The following is a 23,799-nucleotide window of genomic DNA, read 5'->3' on the forward strand; positions in this document are numbered from 1 at the left end:
TATTTGCAAAATTGTAATCGTTTTAGTATTGTGGCAACTAATTTTTCGATGCGGTCGTCAGGATACCTCAAGTTCTAGTCAGTCGATTTACTTGAAATTTCGCAAGAAAATTCTTTGAATATTATTCCCTCAAAACAAAAATATTTGAAAGAGTTTTTCTACTATTACTTCTATTATTATTTTAATTCGCTCAGCGCTTTCACATAATTTTATTATTTTAATTTCAAAATTTCACATTCAAGTGTTCTAATGCAATATAGACTTATAAAGCGCAAAAGGTCTCTGTACAACACCGTTTCATAGTCGGTATGTGCTCATATGTACATATGTACTTGTACATATGTATACATATACATACATAAATTTATAGTTGCTCGCATTAACTGAACGCCACACCCGATTGGCGTACGTCGGCGCTTGTCACCTTGTTATTGTATTATTTACTGTTTTTGTTATTGCTAGCCAAGGTTAATACAAACACGTCAAATTAGTTTAACACCGTATGAGCATATGAGCAAGCAAATGAAAATTATGAAAAGCATTTGTACATGCATATGTATGTTTGTGTGTTTATGCATATGCATTTTCAGCTAATTTGTCAGCATTTCATATTTATATACTTCTAAATTCTTAGCGCTGATGAACATGTGTCCACTAATGAGGAGCTGCCCTACTGAGGGTTGACACAACATTGTGTTTAACTGCTAAAGCATACATATATACATACATACATACATACATACATACTTACATACATATATAGCAATCTTTGCATGAACTCCGCATACGACCTCATAAGGCATAATTTGCCAAAGTTTCGATAGCAAGGGTTTGAAGTGGAGTGCAAGGCACTGCTATGGGATGGAACTGAAACTCAGCTAAACGAGAAGAACAGAAAAAAAAAACGAATTTCAAAGTGTAATTACGCTCATTAGCGACCCAAAAGGAGAATTGTGCGGCAGTCGAGTGAAATTTAATACACAAACTGGGACAAAGTGTGTAAGCCGACAGTGTTGAGTAGAGAAACGAGTAACTGCTAGCAACAAATTGGTTTGGATAGGTTGGCAAAGCGATGTGTTAAAAGTCGATATGCTAACAAAAGTAAGCAGGATAAACTATACACTTAGTAAAAAACGAAATCATACATATGTACACTATATGCGTATATAATGAAAATTAAGAAACACCAAAGAACATTATTTATAATGACACTTTAACCGCCTTGTATCCCTTTCAGACCTGAGAAATTAAAGTTTACAGATTTTAACGCCGCTTCGCACATGTGCTAATATGACCATCGTGAATGCAACAAAAATAAGAAAACAATTTTCCGAAGAAGGATTCCTAGAAAAAGGACCCGCACAATTGTATATTACCGGTCTTAAGGCCATATTATTGAAAGAAAAAGCAGTACGATTTCAAAAAAAAAAAAATGATTTTATATTGATGGAATGTATTTAAAAATAATATTCATGTACATTGAATGAAAGCGATCATTTTTTTGTGTGGTACTCCTGAAAACAGTTTTTATTTTTGGTTAGGCAGAGAAATACATCGCATTTGGAGCATTTTATTCTAGTTCTGCTTGTACATTCTTTCACGCGGCACATCCGTGGTGTTGTCATATCCATTGCCTCTGGCCAGTGATCATACCGATCAGTCGTACATCAACGGGGTCTGTTTCTTTTTGCAGCTGTCTCTGCTGTTGATGTGCATTACGGAACAGGTGGATTAATTAGCCTTTCAGTGAATTTGGCCAATACTTCGCCGAGCTTAGATTTAACCTTAAATAGGTCTTTAATATTCTTTTTTCGCATGCCCGCCTTTAGTGCATCGGCTCTGTACTCTATCCACGCATTGCATACTGCCATGTCAATCAAATGAAAAGTTGTTTTTACAGTCCATTTCTTCGTTTTTATAAAAATTCTGTAGTATTCCATTGACTGATCCGCTGCGTCGACTCCGCCCATTTTAGCGTTATAACGCTTCACGATTTGAGGGCATGGTACATTAATGTGCTTGCGTTCCTTTTTGCACCACCTTTGTACCACTCCAACTGGGTCTTTTCCACATTCTGTGGATACTAGCGTAACGCACTTGCTATCGCCCCATTTAACTGCAACTATATTACCTTTCACAAACTGGCTTATGTCTCCTCTATTCATATTTCGGTCTAACGGGAAATCCATCCTCTGCACAGGCAATCGGTTTAAAGCTATGGTCCCAGAAGCCTTGTAGCCGAGTTCCAGGAGCTTTTCTAAAAGCGGAATCGTGGTAAAATACCTATCAAAATAGAGAAAACTCCCTTTCGGCATATGTTTTGTCAATCTGATGACAATAGACGGTCCAACTCCCAAGCCAGTGTCAGAAAAAGTTCCTGCTCCTTGGAATATTTCGAAATCGACGACGAGCCTGCTGGAAGTCGCAACAACAAGGTTCTTAAGACCTACAGGTCTCGGATTATTTTTAACGTATTGGCGCATGGACGCCCTTCCTGTAAATGGGATCATTTGCTCATCAATCGAGTATTCCGTAATTTCTGTTGATAGTGTGCTTGGCATCGGGATTTAACGCAGTCTATAACCGGCTGAATCTTAAACAGTTTGTTTGTCGGAGGCTGTAGAGTATCAACAAAATGGAGTCTGTTCCTTAATGTAAAGAATTTATCTCTGGTCATCGCGTTTTTTATTTGTGCTAATCCGAAGCCTTCCGACCAATACATCCGGACTCTGGGGTAAGCTGAGCAACCCATTATGATATGGAGTCCATAAAGATTTTTAATGTCGGCAGCAATAGCATTGAGGACACATCCATGCTGAGATAAGTGATACTTATTCGTGAAAAACGCGGCGTTTTGAAAATGATCTTCAGGAAAATATTTCTGAAAATACTCCATGGGTGTACCAACTAAAATATTTCCTTGATGACTTGTTTGTTGCGGGGGCGTCGAGTCTACAAAACCGACGCTCTTCCAGACTTCATCCCGAGCAGATACGCTTGTATTTACATGACTTACAGTTGGGTCTTGATTAGCTGGAAGTAAAATTTCATCTTTCGAAGAAGTTTCATTACAATCCGACCCGGATGAACCGCCTTTGCCTATTTGGTTGTTCCCAGAGCGCATCATCATTTGAGTCATCAGAACTAAAGTCAGCATCGGAATTTTCCAATATTTGGAGAACTTGAAGCACGTCCTCATCAAGATTCAAATTGAAATGACCTCGAATGACACAATTGTGTGGGTAAATGAAAATGCGAGGTCAAACCCTGAAGCGCACAATTGTGTGGTCCTTTTTTAAACTTGTTCAAAACACTTAATTTAATTATAATTTTTTCACAATAAGACAATACATATATAGTTTATTTAATATTTTTCAATACACATTTTTGCAAAACATCACGAAACTAAAACACTGCACAAAATTTATTTCAATTTACCTTTTTCCATTCTTGACAACACGGCTGAACACTTCAAAACTTTGCAAATTGTGACAAAAATGAACAAAAAATCAAAGCAACCGTTGAAAAGAACCGTTAGAAATTAATGGCACAATCATTGCTTTCGGGTCTTAACACGTAGTAAAGCGAAAAAAAATTTTTAACCTATTTTTAGTCTTACCCGCACAATTGTGTATTGAACGTCTGAAAGGGGTATATAATGAGAATAAGCACATAGTTTAATTAAACTGCATGATTAAAATTATTTATAGCTATTGCATAACGAAAAAATCATGCGCAAGTGTTGAAAGGTAGTCAATATTATTATAGGTATTATTTCGTATTGAGAATTGTAATTAAGTATAAGCACTGCTCATAAACAATTTTCTTTAAACGTGGTAAATTGCGCTCAATGCAAAGTGCAACAATAAAAATCCGTACTATAAGTGGACAAATTATGGAATCGTGTATTTGCATTGAAAAAGTCGTAAAGCAAAATAAACTTAAATTGCTCGGTAATTAGAAAACCCATAAATATGGAGTTGTTGTGTTTGTACTTTCGATCTAAATCAAATGAAATCGATCTTTGCTTTCATGCTCCTTTTTAAAATTTTAAAGAAGAAGAATTTTAATTTTGATACTGATCATAAGACCTTAAGAGGCACACATAACAGTATTAAAAAATCTGAGAGAATTTTTGTTTGGCTTAAGGGGTTACATGGGTTTTCTAGGGTAAAAACCATAATTTTTCAAAAAAAAATTCACACATAAAAAATCAAATATTTTATTAGAATTTTTTATTACACAAACACACATTATTAACAAAGAAATTCTGAAGTTTTTGGAAAATCTCGGCCATTGCGACGCCATTCTCGGTGACCCCACGGAAAAAAAATGCGCCTGAGTGTTCAAGATAACTCCTTATAGAATCATATACATAAAGTGAAAAATACGTGTTTTAGTTAAAACCTTTACTTAGAACTTAGACGAAGGAAAAAAACTGAAAATTTAGCGACATTTTTTTTCAAATAGTTGTAATCGAAAAGAATCCTTCTCCAAGTCTTTAAGAATGGTATCTCAGAGACCTATCTAAAATTTCATGAAGATCGGTTGAGGAGTTCTCAATCTTGCCAACCGACTTCAAAAACACAGTTTCGAGAAAAACGCGTTTAAAGACGACGAACTTGGCCTAGCTAGCATCGAGCGCACAAGTTTTCAAGGTTGTATCTCCGAAACTATTACTCGGATGAGTTTGAAAATGAACAATATTCTAGAGGTGTTGCAAAATTTAATGGGACAATGAAAAAAATCGATTTTTTGAAACTTGTAAACCCATGTAACCCCTTAAAGTACACTTAGGGTTAAAAAAATTATATTTAATCAATATTAGGAATGTTGAACTTCTGTATCTGAAATTTCGCCATACATTCTCTTCTGTCCAAGGAGCTGCTCACGTATTCGATATGGATATATCGGACACATTATACGATAAAGTTGAAATCCATCCAGTACAATAAGGCATAGATTATTTACGAAAGTGTTGAATATCATTTATAAAAAGTTTTTGCCTAAAACGTTCTGGATTGATTAAATAATCCGAATTTAGGCAAGAGTTTACTCGAATTATATTTTAGAATAGCATCCCTGGATTTTACATAGAACCAATATTTTTCCTAAAGTACTAATATGAATAATAAGGCATCCTCCTACTATTATACATCTACTACACTTATGTTTGTATTCTCGCCATTTTCTTACTTTCTGTTTTCCATCTGCTATACCATACAAGTATAGATACTTGTTTATACATAATATATACATGCAGAAGTACCATATAAAAATATAATAAAAAATAACAGAAAAATTACATTTAAACCGAACGCACGCACACTCAAAAATCAACAACAAAAATAACAACTTCAGAAACACAGAGCGAAGTGATTTATAGTCTGAATTGCAGATAATTGTGATAATCATACCAAAAGATCGCGCAACGTGCAAAGAAATTTAATTTCTGAAATTGCAATCGATATTTCTGTGTGCGCTTTAAAAGCTCGTTCGCCGAGTCTCAAGCAAAATCCGCATGTTGCGATTTTAAATAATTTTATGTTTTTAATTTATTTTATATACAACGTTGTGAAGTGTGGAATTCACGATTCAACTTTTTGTATATATAATATAGACATACCAAAGTGCTTAAAGATTTATGTAAGCTGTATTTGTTGAAATACAATTAAGAGAATGCAACAATGCTGCTATAAAAGATATACATATATGTATACATATGTATGATAAGTAGTTGTTATACTATATTTTATAATTTTAGCCGATATAACGTTATATCGTCACCTGAAATGCAAACAACGTAAGCAAAACTAAATTTTTTTAAATATGAGTGGTGTCTTTAATATTTTTATAAAAATAGATCTATAGCCAATAGTAACATCTTTGTGATTAGAAAGGCGTTTCGAAATCCTCTGTAAAACAAATAAATAAGTAGACATCATTCCAATATTTTTAGGATTCTAAAGTTGGTATTTACAATTCGAAACACGATTTTCTAAAAAAATATTTTTTATCAATAATTTCTTAACAGCAGAAAAAGTGTTGGGAAATAGATTCATTTGTTTTCGTGCCTGCTATGCTATCTAAGCGGGGATATACATACATACCTCTAGAATTTTCGAAAAATTAAAAAAAAATTCGCTCTAATCAATTTCAAAACTATTCAAAAATCGGTTGTGATCTGTTTTTATACTCCCATAAAAAAGGTATAAAAAATTACCTTTTTTGTCGGTACTAGAGGTATCCCCCCCTTAATATGGTGTCCGCTTCAATATATAAAAGAAAAATTATCAAATAATCAAAAAACTAAATTTCGAAAAATTTAGCTTCAAACAAATTATCATTATTAGATTATATGACACTATCAGTCGAATTAAATAAGTTCGCATTCAAATTTAAAATTGTAGTTATTAAATTTTCCCTACCCACTTGTGCATTATAAAAAGTGTTAAAATAAGTCAAATAAAACAATAATCACGACAATCAGTAGCACGATTGCAGTAATTAAGCAATGACCAGTCATAAAACTTAATGCTGCAACAAGAAAGCATACAACCACAAAAAATCATGAAAAAAACAGACTGTAAAACGCATAATAAAAACACCTTAATAGTATATGGTAATAACCATTCACAATAATGCATGTAATACAACAAATACAAAAACATGGAAAACAACTTTTTCTACGTTCATTTGTTCATATATATGTATATGTGTATATAAAAATCACAGAACTTGCTTGCAAAAGTCACAAGTGGCATTAAGCAATTTCCAACACATTTTTTCCTTATTCCTTATAAGTCTATTTATGACTTTCTGGTGCCACAATTTCCCGCGCAATCACCAATGTGCGCTGCTGCTACGCATCTCAAACGAAATTGCAAGTCAGCGACGCATTTCGAACGCGCTGAAGTGATGCGCATGCGCGCAACACAGACAGTTGCGCTGATCATACATATACTCGTGAACGCTAATAGTAAATACAACTACAGCTACATCAATGTGTTGTTGGGGGATGCATATGTACCTACGCAAAACTAACTGAATGACTGACTGGCTGGCTGACTGCTGACTGGTGACTGCTAGTAGACAAGATAAGAGAAAAAATTGTAAGAAAAACATAGGAAACCATGTTAATGTCGAGACCGATGCGTACGGCATATTTGACTTTTGTTATGTTCACTGAGTCGCACTGCATCTCTTTTCAATTAAGCTCGACAATTGCCCGCTTTTTTAGCAAAGTCATGGCGACTAATTTCATTTGTTAATAGCGTCTACACGCGGCGTTCAAAGGCTACGTGGCGCTATTACATATACATACACTTAAAAAAAAAATCATTGAACGCGCCGATGCAAATGGCTGTTACCGCTTAACCCGGCTGGCTCAGCCTATACGGCAGCGCGTACCCTTTGCTCCGCAGATTATTCATATTTTCGGCTACATTAAATGGATAGAGAAAACTCATTAAAAGTTATTAAATAATAGTTTGATAACAAAGAGACCGCTGACGTCCAGCCGCCACTGTGGCAGCTCGTATTACCAGGCCACCACCTGCGGTTAGCGCGGCTACGTGTGGAGATGTGAATGCGTAGAATTGTGGAGGCGCGAGAGGGCGACTTAAAAATCAATACGCCGTTTTGAAAACATATCTACACTTGCCGGCGCTTACACCACTTAGACCAGTGGGATAGCTCCTACAGCGCACACCTGACCACCGAGCATAGTAGGTTTTTGTTTTGTTGTTGTAGTGGGCGCACCGGTGGCTCCCAATTTAGTGCACAAGTACAATTCTCAGCTCGTCCTCCTTTTCGATAATTTACATGATTTTTATTTTCATATGTACTTTAATAATCTTCTACTTTTCAATACGATTAATTACAAAATTAATAAATGACACGGCGGTTTTGCCTTTGTTACACAGCCGCCACAGCGGTAGTTACACACCGATCGCTTAGTTGGCGTTTGTTGCGCGATCAATGAATGCCCCTCAAAATGCTTTCGAATCTGTCCGCTGTTTACATGAAAATTTAAATATAAACATAAGTATATGCACATTATTTCTTAATTTCTTTTGTTGTACGGCATATGCCGCTTCGATAGCGATTACAAACGAACCGTTAGGTAATTGTTAATTTCAATTTGTTTATTATCTTTTTTTTTTGTTATTTTTCAAATTATTATTATTTTTAATCCGGCTGATGTGAAAATAACTGAATAACTTCCAACTCAATATATTGGGGCATCGGTTTGTGGCGCCTTCATTGGTTAGGTAGGTACATCGTCTTCTACTTTACTGGCGTAGACTCCGCTTATGCGGTTATACCTGAGTTTACAACAACGCGCCAGTCGTTCTTGCTTTTCACTGTTTGGCGCCAATTGGAGATTCCAAACGAAGCCAGGTATTTCTACACGTGGTCGTTCCAACGAAGTGGAGGTGTTCCTCTTCCTCTGCTTTCCCCAGCGAGGACTGCGTCGAATACTTTCAGAGCTGGAGTGTTTTCGTCCATTCGGACGACGTAGCCGCTTTCCTTTAATTTCCTGAACTACAAGTATGTCAATGTCGTCGTATGGTAGGTACATATTATTAAGCAATTCATATAACAACACTCACTTTTGATTTTTAGTTAGTTATTATTCGAATGTGTTCGGAAAAAAGTGAGTTTGAGCTGCCCTGATAATTTGGTGCAGAATCATCCAAGATCAAAAAATCAAAACTCATACATAATACCAGATACTATACGAGTTATTATACCAGTTACTAGCTTTCCCCAGATAGCCCCGACAGGATTTTTCGAAATTTCATTTCATCATTTTCTTGAATACTTTGAAATAAGAAACTCGATTTTTAGCGAAAAAATCCATTAAATTGTTGATGTAAAATCAAAATTATTAAAGTATTTTAAAATAACTCTCCGACGATACCTTGTAAATTGTACGGAAATAGCATTCACAAATTTAAAAGGATCGGTGTAGTGGTTGTTGGTGTCTTACAAATTGAAATCATGTCCTTGCATAAAAAACATTTTATTTGACAAGATATCTTGATAAATCCTATAATGGTAAAATCTGGGAAGAAATTGTTCAAATCGGACTTCTATAGTAAATAGCTGTTATACAAATTTACCGATCACAGTCAAGATAAAGACTTTTAACGGGTTTTCTTATTATTAAGAAATACTAAGAAATTCATTTTACCGAAAAGTACTTCATACCAACTTTTTCGTGATCACACCAAACGATAGAAGATTCTACTGTAAAACAAGGGTGGAAAACTATCTATTGCTTTTCGAATCAAATCGAAGTGAATTACAATTTTTTACCTAAAGCTGACACTAAAAATTTTATTGCACAATATTATGTTTTGCTCCAGAAAGCCAAATAATAAGGTACTGATTTTCGCTCCCAAATTAACTATACGAATATATAAAAAACACTTTATAAAACTAAATTTATGTATAATAAAAAAGGCTTCAATAGATATTTGGAATATTGTTTTTATTCTCTTATGAAGAAATTGAAATCCAACTAATAATGTAATAGCAGTTTGCAATTTTTTGCCAAAGCTCAAAAATATACATTCATATAGAACATTGGCTACTACAATCTTAAAACTTTTCTAAGAATACTTGAGCTTCCATAACATTTAGTACAGCCGTTGGAGAAAGCACGCCGCAGATAGATTCTTTGAGTCAAAACTAATGAGCTTGTCATTAATTACAACATTTCAATTTTCAGTTACAATTAAAATTTTATTTTGTTTGAAAGCACTAACCAAATATTACATTCTTGCAACGTGTGCAATCTTAAGCACCACTGCCTATTTTAAATTGCAAAAATCATACTCTTTTAAAGCTCTTAATATCGCCTAAAGAGTGTAAAAAAAATGTTAATTTCAGTTTGTCTTGGTAATTTATCATTTCAGTTCGTCTGCGTTCAAGCTCGCACCGCCAACTATCTGCTTAAAAGCTAAAAACATAAGCACACACGCAAGATAAATGATGAGAAAAAATTAAATCATCAAAACACGCCACCAAAAAATTACTAAATCTTCAACTTCGAATTCGAATTGACCTATACCTTCTATATACTCGCATACACATATATTTGGTTTTGTTGTTTTAAATGTATCTACTTTGTGAGCCGCTCTGTTTGTTGGCGCGTTTAAACGCTTTAATTAAAACCAATGCGCATGTGTAACTTCGCTCGTTATAAGCTACGTTTAATTTTTGTGGCTTCGAGCTAAAATCCATTTGTATATATGTATATATATAGTATATATATATATATGTATGTACACGTTTTCACATTTTCATATTTTTTCCCAGTGCTAATACATTTTATGTTGTCTCTGTTATAGTGGCTTGATCCTAGTCAAAGTTGACGCGTTGCTTTGAACTTGGCCGCCTCGATTGCTAAATGATTGATGTGGTATTAATTTTAATGTATGGCATATATGCCACAGCGCCAACAAACGCGCACCGGCAGGCTTGATGTAACTCTTTACTATGTCCATTCAAGTATATGCGCATATACATATATGTTTATGTTGTGAAACTTTAGGCCACTACTAATAGGCCAGATTTTGTGAAATATTTCTTGTTAAAAGTATTTTCGCCACAATTTGACTGGAAGCTTACAAGTCTTTTAGTAGCGTGTAAAGCGCCTGCAGACCTCTTTACACATGACTTCTTTCAGCTACAAACGCAGCATACCGCTTACCTGAGCCATGCTATACTATACAAACATGTACATGGTAACAGCGACTGGGTACGTTCTATTCACTACTGATTCCACTGAAGTGGCAACTGGCAGTTCACTACTAATTTGCATACTCGATACTTGCGTGTTAGCGTTAGAGCATCTGGCGGCTAGGCCGCATACATACATATATGTACCTATAGCTGTGTGTAGATGTTATTTTTTTCATTGTTGTGGCACTCAATATCGTTACTTAGCCCATTTCTTATAATATTTTTCCGTCTTTTGCTTTGAAGTCATATTTAAAATTTAATTAGTCCGTTGTCATAAACGCTATTAATATTACTTTAGTCGCTGCGGTTGCGTCTATGCGCCTCCTCGCCAAGCTTACTTATTTGCCTTCAAAGCTAATCATGACTTATTGGTGTTATAGTTTCTCCGATTAGTTATTTTCATTGCCCCCGTGTCCTCCGTAACCGCACTGCCGAGGTTAAGTTACTTCGGTGCTTCTATAATTTGTGTTAGCGCGTTGCGGCATACAGCCTATAATAAACGCTAGTCGCATTTACTTACTTACATATACATATATTTTCACACTAACTTTTTATTAATATTCACCAAAAGCTACATAAGTTGCAATTTGCTAATCGATTTTTTTAAATACATACTCCGCACATTAATTAGCGCGAAGCACAAGTGTTGGATCTATATTTATAGTAAAACTATTTTTCGTTCGTTTCAGCACGCATACTTTCATTATGTAATTAAAATAACTACAAAAACCATATAACACTATGAATGATGATTTCTGCTGAAAATCAGAGCATACCGCTTCCAAGCCTACTATTAGCGCTGCAGTATCCGTTTCAGTGAAATGCTTCTAGCTATTCCAAATTAATGACTTCTTTACAAACGTATGATTTGGAAATATTTAGCGGAAACATGAAAAGCTTGTCGTTAGTTCCGTTCTCTAAGCTAATAGTTAATGATTCATTATTAACTATTTTCACCACGTGTACCTTTGGAAACTGTTGGTGGAAGAAAAGTTATTTTATATGTATCACTTCTCCCGCAAATAGTAAGACATTCATAAAGAAGGTGGTATATTTGAGAAAATAGTTATGTAACCACTGCAACTGAATGAAGTGCTGCTTTAACCTGCATATTTATTTGAATATTCAATATCTAGATTATTCACTTTCAATATTATCTTTTCTTGGAATTACTATGAAGGAAGATCCACTTCTAATATACATAACTATATTCTATTCGCCAATCCTTTGAGGCGAATTAGGTTGATATATATTTATATATGTATGTATATCTACCCCATCGAGCAAAAGCCTATAGAACAGAGTTTCTAAGGAGTATTTGCTTATAATGCGTCGTGATCGGATTCTCATTACTTGTATAATCAAAATAAATTTGTCCGCTCATCATTTTTTCATCTTGTCCAAATTGTTTAATTAAAATCTGCAATCAAATTTCTAACCATTTACAGAATTTTTATATGTAAAAATAAAAGCACTTCATTTTAAAATTTTTCTCTTTGGGAAAGCGATAGGTAATTTTAATTTTTTAGCTTTCAGGATAAGTTTTAGCTTCGCCGATTTTTTAGTATGAATATCCGTAATTTCGTAATACTAGAGAAATTTAATTTAGCTTTTTCTTATACATAAATATGTGTATAAAATTATTTCGAAAAAAATATTCGTCGTGTTTTTTACCTTAAGAGGTTACTCTTAGGTAATTCTTAAAGACTTGTATGAAGGATTTTTTTTCGATTACAACTATTTGAAAAAAAATAACGCGAAATTTTCACTGAATTTTCCTTTTTTTTGTAAAAATGACTGCCAAAAATCCAATTTTCAGTTTTTCCTTCGTCCCAGTTCTAAGTCGTCGCAATGACCGAGTTTAAAACATTTGTTTTACAAAAATTTCAGAATTTTTTTGTTAATACTGTATATTTGTAACAATAAAAAATTCTGATAAAATTGTTAAAAAAAAGGTTGTTTTTTAGCCGAGGATCCCCATGTAACCCCTTAAGGGGGTATTCTCATGTAATAACTTCGAAAAATCGTTTTTTTAATTTGACAGTAAAACCTATTAAAAACATGCTGTGAAAAATTCAGACCGAAATTCATAGTATTTGATAAGTTACAGCTCATAGTCGCCGACGTGTCGTAAGCAACTGTCTACCAGGCGCCTTGACAAGTCTGCAGCTGCTACGTTTCTAAACGCATTTTTCTCGAATCATCATTTTCTGAAACTGTCATGGTCCTAAAAAAAAGGTATTCAACCGATTGCTTTAAAATTTACATATGTTCTACTCATTTATAGTTATCGTCCCTACCAGAATTGTTTATTTTCGAAAATATTTCATATTTTTTTTAACGATTTTTAACGATAAAAAACAAGATTTTCGTGACTTTTTTTTGAAGTTCGACATTTTTTTTAATGAAATCGATTATATTTGGTAGGGACGATAGCCGCAGAACTACTGAATAATAATCCATTCGATTTTTTATTTCAGACAACAGGAACAGCCGCTATCACCCTAACCAGTGAACTATTTTTTTTGTTGGGGACTACTTTGATTAAAAAAAAAATATATTTAAAAATGTAAAAAACGAAAAAAAAAATTTTTTTGTACATTTCAAAATACAAATAAAAATATATTAAAAAATTAAAATAATTGAACTTTGGTGTCGCATAAAAAAAAATTTCCTAAAAAGTGATAAAATGTATGCGTTCACATGAGAGTAACCTCTTAACTTCTTTCTTACTCATTAGGTAGCAAAAAACTTTATTCGGTACAGTCTTTAAAAATGTTCCGAAATTTGCTTTGCTTTCCGAAAAAAATCTATTAAATTGTTTTAATGTTTATTTTAATTATGCTTTATATAGAGATTACATTTGATTCCAAGAATTCCAATTTATCTACATATCGCCATCATAAATGCAAAATGACGTAAAATCATGGTTCATAAGTTCACAGGCAGGGGAAAAGCGATATAATAGAAACCACTCATAGAGTAGAGGCCCGCTAATCCTGATCAATTAAAACCGGCCCCTATCCGGAATATAAGGGAATCCGGATTACCAAAGACATATCAGAACTATGTATTAAGAAAAAATATTTATAAATTTCTGTTTGTTTATTATAACAAATAATTCACATGTTCCAAAAACAAAAAAAAACTTAAAACAATAAAGCATAAAAGCGAATGTACAAGGGACATAATAGAAATTTTGAATTTTTTAACCCTGTCCGGATTACAGTGGAATCCGGATTAGGTCGTGTCCGGATTAGCGGGCCCCTACTGTATTAAAAAAATTTAGTTTTTGTTATAAAATAGTTATATATTCGTTATCACACACTCATATAGACAAATTATATCTGACAGCGATTTTCGATTTGTTTATGTTCCGTTATTTTGCATTTCAGGTAACGATATATAGTACATTCTTTAATACTACGATCAGTAAGAAGTGAAATAAGAATAATTTGGTACTTGTAGGAGCTTCTCTCGAAAGAAGTTGTACACTCCTTGATCCTACAAAATGTATGGATTTTCATGAGAAGCTTTTTGATAACAGAATAACATTTGAATATTTGGTTGGCGGCTTACAAAGCATTTATGGTCCGTAACCACCAAAAAATTTTCAGCTGTATCTTTTTTTTCAAACTTTTTTGGTTAAATGAAGCTTAAAATCTCACCTTTCAAACACAATTTAATTGCTAGCACTGGAGATATACGGCTGCAACGACATCTATTGAGACAATACGAAAAGACTTTTTCGACTACCCAATATATACGCGCAACTTTAAATCTTATCTGTATACACACATGAAGACATTAGAATTTTTTTTAATTTTATTTAACCATTTAGCTAACAATTTCGGTTATCAATATAAGAAAGGTAAATACGCATTATATGCCCCCAAAAGCGTTATCTAAACAACTTCAGTGACTTACCGGATTAACCTGCGGCTTTTGCAGATGCGTGGCGATATTACCGATATTCATGCCCATGGCGGGTATTTGTGAGCCGTACAACTGTCCGGCCGTCGGTGTCATGTCCGTTAACATTTTAGTTACGTTCTGCTCACTGCAGCGATAATCGTTGACAATTGTTTTTGTTTGATTATTTAGCTGTTATTTAATATTGCCGCTTTGAAACAAACACTGAAATGCAGAATTTATTATGACAAATTTGTTTGAGTTGCACTACAATTGCGGAGGATTATTACGTGAATGCTTTGAGGGGACCGAAATCAATCGTTTTTGTTATTTATTTTTATTTTGTGAGAGAATTGAGGAAGTTGTCACATGTCATGAGTGATAAAGCAACACGCTGGCGTAACAATCATCAATCATACTTTTCACTTACAACGGAATTCTGACTTTTGCTTTCTTTTAGTATTTGCAAAATTCAAAATTTTTCACATTATCACTTTACTTTAACTAATGTACTGAAGGTTCGCTTGAGTTTGCTTATGCGTGTTATCTAAAACTTTCTTTGCCAGTATTTGTGCTGATTTGAATATTTATATGTTTTTACACAACTATATATCTAATTGTTAAAAAAAAATTTTTGGACTGTGACATGTGTTTTTCTTGAATATTTTTTTTACTTATTACACAAATTTTTTACACGTTCCATTTCCTCTTTCACAATAATCCGTCTAATTTAAGATCCACTGCTTGCAACGCCGTCGCTCAATAGCACAATGCAAATGGTGTTTCTTTTCTACTACAACTTTTAACAATGCAACACAAGAAACGCTTCCGATTGCGAATTTTAATTTTTTATTGTCCTTTTCGTAATTTTTGCAAGTGAACTGGGAGTACTGCCTTATTGTGTTACTTGAATAATAATTTTCTTTTATAAATTAAAAAATCCCTATTGTGCTTTGTGGGACCTCGCTTATTGCCTTTTAGTGCCGCTGTTGTGTGCCTGTCCGTCTGTTAATCCGACAAAAAGTGCCAAACCGTTGACAGGTAGTTGAATTGTGGTGCGCAGCGTGGCGCCTTCTTCCCATAAGCGTAGTGGCTTGATGCGTGTGAATACCTATTGTGTGTTGGCTTATCGACACAGGATCTTTACAGGCGATTTGTTGATGATTTCCAATGACCACGCGCAATCAGCTGAAGCAAACACATACTTATTGGGATTATTGTTAATAAAATTCGTATTTTGCAAATCGGTTTTTAAAATTTTGATTTTTTTTTTAACTTTAGTTACTTTCACGCGTTAGATTACGATCACTAGCTTTTCGCAAAATTCATACGCAGCTCGCTATTTGCTTGGTGTGTTCAAGCCGTCCCAACAACTGTCACTAGCACTGCTGCGGCTGCCATTCGAACGCGTATACCAACTAGCCACACCGGCCGGCCCACTGTGAACGCAGGGCGCTTGTTTTTTTTTTCAATTTTTATTTTTTTCTTACTATTTTTCTTTTGCTTTTATTGTCGTTGTTTTTGTTTACGCCTTTATCGGAGATAAGTTGTTGGAAATCCACTTGCGCGTTTGTTAATTCGCAAAAAGAATCCGCGCAAATATAAACGGGCGTCGTATCTGTACGTACAAATGCTGGTGACTGTTCTGCCCGCTGCGGCACAAGCGAAAAAAGCTCTCTAAAGTCACACAAACACAAAGGCAACAACACATAAAAACACAAAGTAATGAACATAAATAAACACACACACACACGCGCATACACTTTGTAACGATACCGTGGTTAATGCTGGCACCCCAACGAATGAATGTTGCGCAAATGAAACAACAAATGGCACAACCAAAGCCAATGAGCCAACCAAACGGATAAGCAACAGGGAGGAAAACAAAACTACATAAACAGTAGATAGGCGTAGTATGTGTATATTTGTTTTTTAATTTTTTTGTTTATTTGCTGCTGTGCTGTGTATCTACGGCTTAAGCATACAACAAACCGTCATTGTTGATGGTTACGCTTGTCGTTCACTCGCTATGCGCTCTACGCGCTCTACAATGTGTATTGTGTTGGCTCGTATCGGATTTGAATAGCGCGCTGCTACACTGCCAAGAAACCGGTGCTCGCTACTGCCGAGCGAAAAACACTTCGACCAGTCAAGCAAGGCGCACATACGCAAACACAATAGAAGTAAGGCAGGAGATAGCTGTAGCTGGTAGTGGTGGTGGTGGCGTTTGATGAAGCATGGCAGCAGGCGGCTGGTTGGCAAAAGTGGTTGGGACGCGTCCAGCCATTCATCAGCATACAACGGCAAATATGCATATACACATACATACATATATACATAAGTATATACTGTGCAGTAGCGCCACTGCTGATACAGCGATGGAGAGAGCGCACTCGCAGAGAGTCTACAAAACCAACTAACGACTGCATCACGGTTGATAAACTAAGGAAGTTTTTTATATTGCAAGGCGATTAAATTATTGTCTAAAATTTTTTGCATTTGCTTTTGCTTTTTTCGCGAAAGTTGAACTTTACTAATAGTTAGTGCGACTGGATTTTGCGTATATGGAATACTTTATTAATTAAGGTATGAACATACTAGCAAAAATAAATTTCCAAAAATTAGTAAAAATAATCGCAATGAAATGATCATGTACGTATTCTAAAATTGAACCCCAAGTGATAAAATTTTTACTTTAATCATGTATGTTTGTATGCACTGACGACTTTTATGATCTTTAAACGACACATTTTATTTAAATTCTGCATAAAAATACAGCTTACAGTTGTAAATTTACACAAAAGCTTACAAAAATTCATTTTAAACGAGCTGAAATTTGATTTTTTTACAAGTATAAATTCACGACTATCGCGCTCTAACTCTCTCAACCAGTATTTCAAACGACATCCTTCATGCTAGTTTCAGATTTTCCAAAAAACTACTCAGAGAAATTGTTCAGTCAAGCATTCATTCATAAAATTGAGTAGCACGCTTCTTTCATTTCCCCTCCAAAATCGACTCCTTTGAATACAAGAGTGTTGGTGCTACAACTTTTCTATGTAGTGGTATGAAATGAAAACAAGCAACTTCAATTAATTACAACCAGTTTACAGACTCATCAAGTTATCTCCCTTACTCGCTCTTAGCTCCAAGCAGCACTATGAAACTCTTTTACGACGCTTTCTTGCTTTCTCACTTCAACGTGTTTCAATACTGCAACGTCCCATTGTGCGAGGCATCCACCAATTGGCTGCTTGTTTTATTCCAAACCTTGCGGTAACCTATAATTAGTGCGATGGCCGCTGCGCAAAAGAGATAGCACATAGGAGAACTCAATGGGATATTTCACTTCAACGTATTTGAGCAAGAAATAAAAGAGCATCGACAATGGCTCGTGTGCCACATAGCGCATTTTTTCTAAACCAAGAATATACTAATTTTATACAAACTTACATATGTACCTATATATATATATACATATATGTAGAACATACATTGTAGTATCCTGTAAATTCGTCAATTTGTTTAGGTAAAAACGCTTTGTACTGAGTACTCTCATATTTATGGGAGCACTTCCGATGTTGCGAAAATTAATTTTTTGTGAAATATATTTATATACATATGTACATATGTATATGTAGGTGTCTTATATTTTTCCGCAAAATTTATTTTTTATTCTATGACACAATTATATACAACGTCTCATTATTTAGAGCTTTTCGGATATGTCAAGGTCATTTTTATACAATACAAAAGGTATTTACGTTCCACAAAAAGAAAGCGTTTAACTGTTTTAAACATGCTGACTAAGTACAATTATAATATTTTAAAACATAAATTAAAATAATTAAATGCGTAATTTTTGCAAATTTTTTTCTAATTATAATGGTCAATATTTATTAACTATTTCTTGAGACATTTTTACAAATATAATACAAGTTTTTATGAAAACTTTCAAGGAGTACATTAAAACTTACAAAAAAAACATGAAAAATAACCGCAGAATAATTTGTTTTTAATTATAATTGAATAAACTCATAACCTATTCAATAATCCACTTTTAGCTGAGCGCAGAATTTTTTACCAGAGAAACTGGCACCTAAAATTAATAAACATATTATACGTTAACAGCTCATAGTTACATAAAATATAAACATACATATGTATGTATGTATGTATATATATATATTATTTTTCGTAAAAGTCCCGAATTCACCAATCTATGACAAAAAAATATTAACTGCATAATTTAACAAAAATATTTTGTTCGCTGTAATGAAACCGTCATATACTACATATGTATATACAACAAAAAAACACATACCATTAAAGAAAGTGTTTTCAGGGCAAATCACGCCAATCAATCCCTTGCACCAGCCTAAAAGGCATAAAGCAGCACCTCATTCAATTCAACTCCCCGCAACCACACACAATTGAAAGCGAGGCAATTGTCAGTTGAGTAACTCATTCACTCCCCACTCACTCAGAATGCACGACAGCAATGGCGAGGGCATAAAACTCTCGGGCACGTCAGGTTAGAAGTGTAGCGCCAGCACAGAACCCTCAAACCAACACAACTACGCCCAAATGGCACTCCTTCGCCTCCACCTCCAGCAACAATGCCATCATCGTCACCATGGTCGCGGCCGCTGCCATCGTCTACACCATCTACGACGCGGCTACCAACGCCTGACTGCTCAGGCGAATTGAACGGGCTGCTGAGCTGGGATGAAAATGCATGGCAAGGCCATAGCCGCCCCCAGAGCGAAATACGGCATCCTTATACATGTCATATATACTAATTTACATACTTACGTATATACATACATATACATATATATAGATATGTATATACTTCGTACAATATAGTATGTGCTTTTAAGAGCGTGTGCGCGTTTGCTCCCACAGAACCTACAGGTTGCGAGGTTGGCCGAGTGGGCGTAGTTTGCGTGTCCGCTAGAATTCCCCGCAGTGACTGTATGTATATGCTATGTCTATGCTGATTTGTTCTCGTGCTCGATGAATGCTGTTGTAGCTAATCTACTGTGGTGCACGCGCTATTATGGCATGTGGCATGCCACGGGTGAAAAAAACACCACAGATGGAAAAGGAATAAAATATCGAAACTTTTTGAACGACGCTGACGGATGATGGTATAGAAAAAGTACCGAAAACACCGTTGGTTTTCTATTACCTAAACACATAAGCAGCAGGAGTGCGGCTATGCGGTGGAATTTCACGCTGCTGCATCGCCCGTCGTGTTTTAGACGCTCTTCTGACATGCGTCAAAATATTGTTGTAGTCGCGGCGCAAAAAAGTATGAAACTGTGAATTCCAGCGGTATAAATGACGTAAATGGTATTTATGCATACAAATGTATATGTATGTATGTATGTAAGTATCTACAAAAATGTGGAGATATGAGCTTATGAAACCACATGCTTGTAATGATATTGTAATAAATGCATAGATGAGCAAATATTAAAGTGACGACATATAGTATATTCACATTAGGGTGTATCATATATCTATCGTAACACCCAAAAGCATATCGGCTGATACTACTGTAGGCCATTCAAACTGATAAACCATACAAATCAAGATTAAGAACCGTTTTCTAAAAAAGATTCTTTGCCGAAAGAAGGAGCCTTGGTTAATTTAACCAGAACTTAACTGTCAAATAGCTGGTGACTAGACATTGAGAAAACGGCCCTAAGCACTTTATATAGCCTTTTATGCTATAAAAAATTTACCTCTGAAAGTTATTATAGCTACGGTGCAGCTTAAGTTAACAAATTTAGCTGTAAGCATACTGAAATGAATTCAGATATTAATAAAAATTATGTTTTCGTTAACAAAATTTTTTTAGATAAAACGCACATTCATTTTTCTTTATTCCACATAATCTTCTATTTCTCCTACCATGCGAAATCCGTCACTCTAATTTGCCAAATTACCTATGTACAAGTATATAGTAAATAAAGTCCCTAACAACAAAGCCAAACAATATATTTGACTATAATGCACACTTTTGACACTCAATTTTTATACTACATATATGTTTAAACTTTATTATTATTTTTGGTCCAATAAGTTCTTAGCATACAAAAGAAAAATGAAAATTTCAAAAAAATGGTGGTTGACAGGCTGATGAAGCACTTTTTACAGTCCTGCGTCTATTTGGATGGCCTTTATAGCCAGATATAACAATATTCGCTTCGACTGTTTCTTTTAATATATACAAACATATATCTCCCAAGCCACTCAAGTTATATCACTCAAATTCGCACAGTACAAATCTTTTTGACTCTTCTTAAAACATTGTAAAATTTTATGAAATCGGATATAACGGTTTTGTTAAAAACTACTAAAAGTTTTATAAAACAATAACTAAATGCTTCAGAGGTATTATCTAGGAAGGCACAGGAGGTCCTATATAGGGTCAAAGATGGGTATGGCATCTCAGGACCTACTAGAGCGATAACGATCCACCGTCAACCATCTGATTTTTTCACTTTTGACTATGAAAATCAAGCACAAATGAATGTACTTGCCTATACAGAGCGCTTAATGTAGGTCATGATTTGTCAAAATCGGACAACAACTCTTCAATCCCCCAAATTGAGAATATTAGGACACAAGTCTCTCCAGCGAACATTTTCCCGAAAATATTGATCAATCTGTGAGATATGTTATTGAAATTCAGAGCAAATCCTTTGCTGATAACAAGATGCCCTATTTTAAAACTGGTTTCAATTGCATGAAGCTGCTGTCAACCGCCATATACCTAATACAAACATTTTCGAACTTCCGGTTCACTTTATACCGCATATATCGGCCAGTATGTCGATTATCTTAACTCAGACAACATATTAGTAGTTTTTTGCATGTTAATATTGTGTGATATTGCGAAAAATATACAAAATCGGTTTAATACATCTCTTAGACCCTATATGCCTAATATACAATTTTCAAGCTTCCGGTTAACCATATACTGTATAACTCATCCGAATTACCTCTACTTCCATATAGTACAAATGGTATAATGATTTTCGATTTTCTAACAAACCTTATTCCGAAAATGTCGTTCTGTGTGTGAGTTATATATTTAGAAAATTGCTGGCTTTGATCCGTACAAACTGGAAGAGTATAAAATGTCTTGTTGCTTCCGAACTTAGCCTCTCCTTACTTTCCTTATATTTTATCAGCATTTTCGTAGTCTATAGAAAAAGTGTCAGTGAGTTATTTTTTTGTTTTCTCGAATAAATTACATTATTAAGTATTTGTTAAGTTTGAAGATATTTTATATTGCATTACGGTAACTTTTTAAGAGTATTTCTCCGGACTCGAAATTTATTAAAACCACAGATAAGATATGCCCTAATGTTTATAAGTTAAGACTATATGTTTTTCCATCATGCATTGTTATTAAAAATATTTCAAAGTGGGAGTTAGCAATTGCTTTTTGCATTTGATTTGCTATATGCTGAAGTCCTTAAGTGCACAACCAACGCAGCAATTCAGAACGTTAAGCACAGCGCAATGAGCGACACACCGACCCCTTTTCACGCAACCGATTTAACACATGTGGAGTGCGTTTGTATAGAAGCGTGTTTTAATTTTTCCAATTTATTCATACACTTCAATATTTTATTTATTCCAAGCACGCACTTTTCCAGAAGTTCTCCAACTTTCATTGCCTCAACATTTCTTACTTACTTAAATATGGTATGCATTGTCGGTATATATGTATGTAAACATACATACATACATGGATCTTACGAGTTCAGAATAGTCCACGTATTTGTCCACTCCAGTGGGTGCCAACCCATTCATTCGATTAGTCGGCAAATTGGGTGTTACCAATGGGTGTGCCATAGCATTGTAGTGGCTTTATATGTGCAGAAGTGTATTAACCCGAAACAATTGAAATGATTTCATTTCAATACCGCTCTGCTCTATTGAATCCATTATAATAGCAAATAATGCTTTTTCTTAACTCCCGTTGTATTTGCTTCGATTTGTAAGTGTTTGTTGGCTGGGTCATTGTAGTTTGCAGTGGCATTTTGCTTACCAATAGGTTCACGCCCATAAGACGATTGCACTTTTCTCTGGCGTTGCAATACATACAATTAAAAATTAAGCAAGAAGAGGGAAGCGGTTCGCTATACCATATACGAGTATGCTGCTTCTTACATAAATATATTTGATAATTCTTAAAGGAATGTAAGCTTTTAAATACATTAATTTAAATTGAAAAGAGAAAAGAGAAGCCTTTTAAGAAATTATTTTAACAAATTTGTATGAATAAATCATATTTTATTTTCAATTATTTTTAAAAATTGGGTAGTCGAAAAAGTATTTTCGTGTTTTGTCAATAGATGTCGTTGCAGTCATATATCTCCAACCACATTGTGTCATACTATATAGTATTAGAAAGGTGAGATCTTAAGCTTCATTTAATAAAAATTACATTCGGGGAAGTTGAAAAAAAGTTACAGCTTTTCAAAAATGTGTGAAAATAATGAAAAAAAATAATTTGAAGTTTGATTAGAAGTACGAAAAGACTTTTTCGACTATCCAATATTTAAACTTATGTCCAGAATTTCTATTTTGTATCATTTTTCTAAGGAATTGTGTTCGAGATTGCTTGGATTGTGTACATAGACTTCGCCAAAAGTTTCAATTGGCAACAGTTGCACATTTTTTATACGCTGCAGTATATTCTAATAGCATGCTGTATCGTCTCGTATAAGCGGTATACCAGCGCACGCATAAGGCACCATCAAAAACACAAAAATTAAATAGTTTCATTCTCAAAATATTTTTGAAAGTATGAAATTTTAGTTCAAAATATATAATCCGAATCCTGATTATTAAGAATTTAGTAATTGTTTGATAAATCAGAAATGTACGAGCGGACTACGGTAAGTCCGGTAACTTAACCTATAAAAGAAAAACGAAAATTTTTTAATATTACGATTTTCATCTTCACATAGTCTCCTGAATCCATCGATTCTCCAACTTCTTAATCTCCCTAGAAAATATGTTTTATGGAGGCTTGAATAGTTGGCTCAGTGACGACTTGACTCTATTTTCGGTTCGTCGATGTAGATCACACCTTGTGAGTGC

At 34.5% G+C, this 23,799-nt stretch overlaps 2 protein-coding genes across 9 annotated transcripts in view; one reads left to right on the forward strand and one right to left on the reverse strand.

The window, feature by feature from the left end:
* The window catches only part of LOC126757891 (transcription factor Sp9), a 78,323-nt gene extending 59,056 nt beyond the window's left edge, over nucleotides 1–19,267 (reverse strand). The window contains exons 1-2 of one of the 8 annotated variants that reach the window (XM_050471785.1): nucleotides 16,660–16,678; nucleotides 14,683–14,892 (exon numbers count right to left, since the gene is read on the reverse strand). In XM_050471785.1, the coding sequence (XP_050327742.1) occupies nucleotides 14,683–14,796 (114 nt within the window). In that variant the 5' untranslated portion in view covers nucleotides 14,797–14,892; nucleotides 16,660–16,678. Of the gene's footprint in view, nucleotides 1–10,723; nucleotides 10,763–14,682; nucleotides 16,403–16,659; nucleotides 16,679–18,991 lie in introns of those variants that run through there. The other 7 variants (XM_050471784.1, XM_050471783.1, XM_050471788.1 and 4 more) reach the window with 7 other exon arrangements.
* The window catches only part of LOC126757894 (dynein axonemal heavy chain 2), a 38,807-nt gene continuing 31,781 nt past the window's right edge, over nucleotides 16,774–23,799 (forward strand). The window contains exon 1 of the mRNA XM_050471791.1: nucleotides 16,774–17,253. The gene's annotated coding sequence lies outside the window, so the exon portion shown is untranslated. The remainder of the gene's footprint in view (nucleotides 17,254–23,799) is intronic.

This window comes from Bactrocera neohumeralis, chromosome 5 (assembly GCF_024586455.1).
Source record: "Bactrocera neohumeralis isolate Rockhampton chromosome 5, APGP_CSIRO_Bneo_wtdbg2-racon-allhic-juicebox.fasta_v2, whole genome shotgun sequence".
NCBI lineage: Eukaryota > Metazoa > Arthropoda > Insecta > Diptera > Tephritidae > Bactrocera > Bactrocera neohumeralis.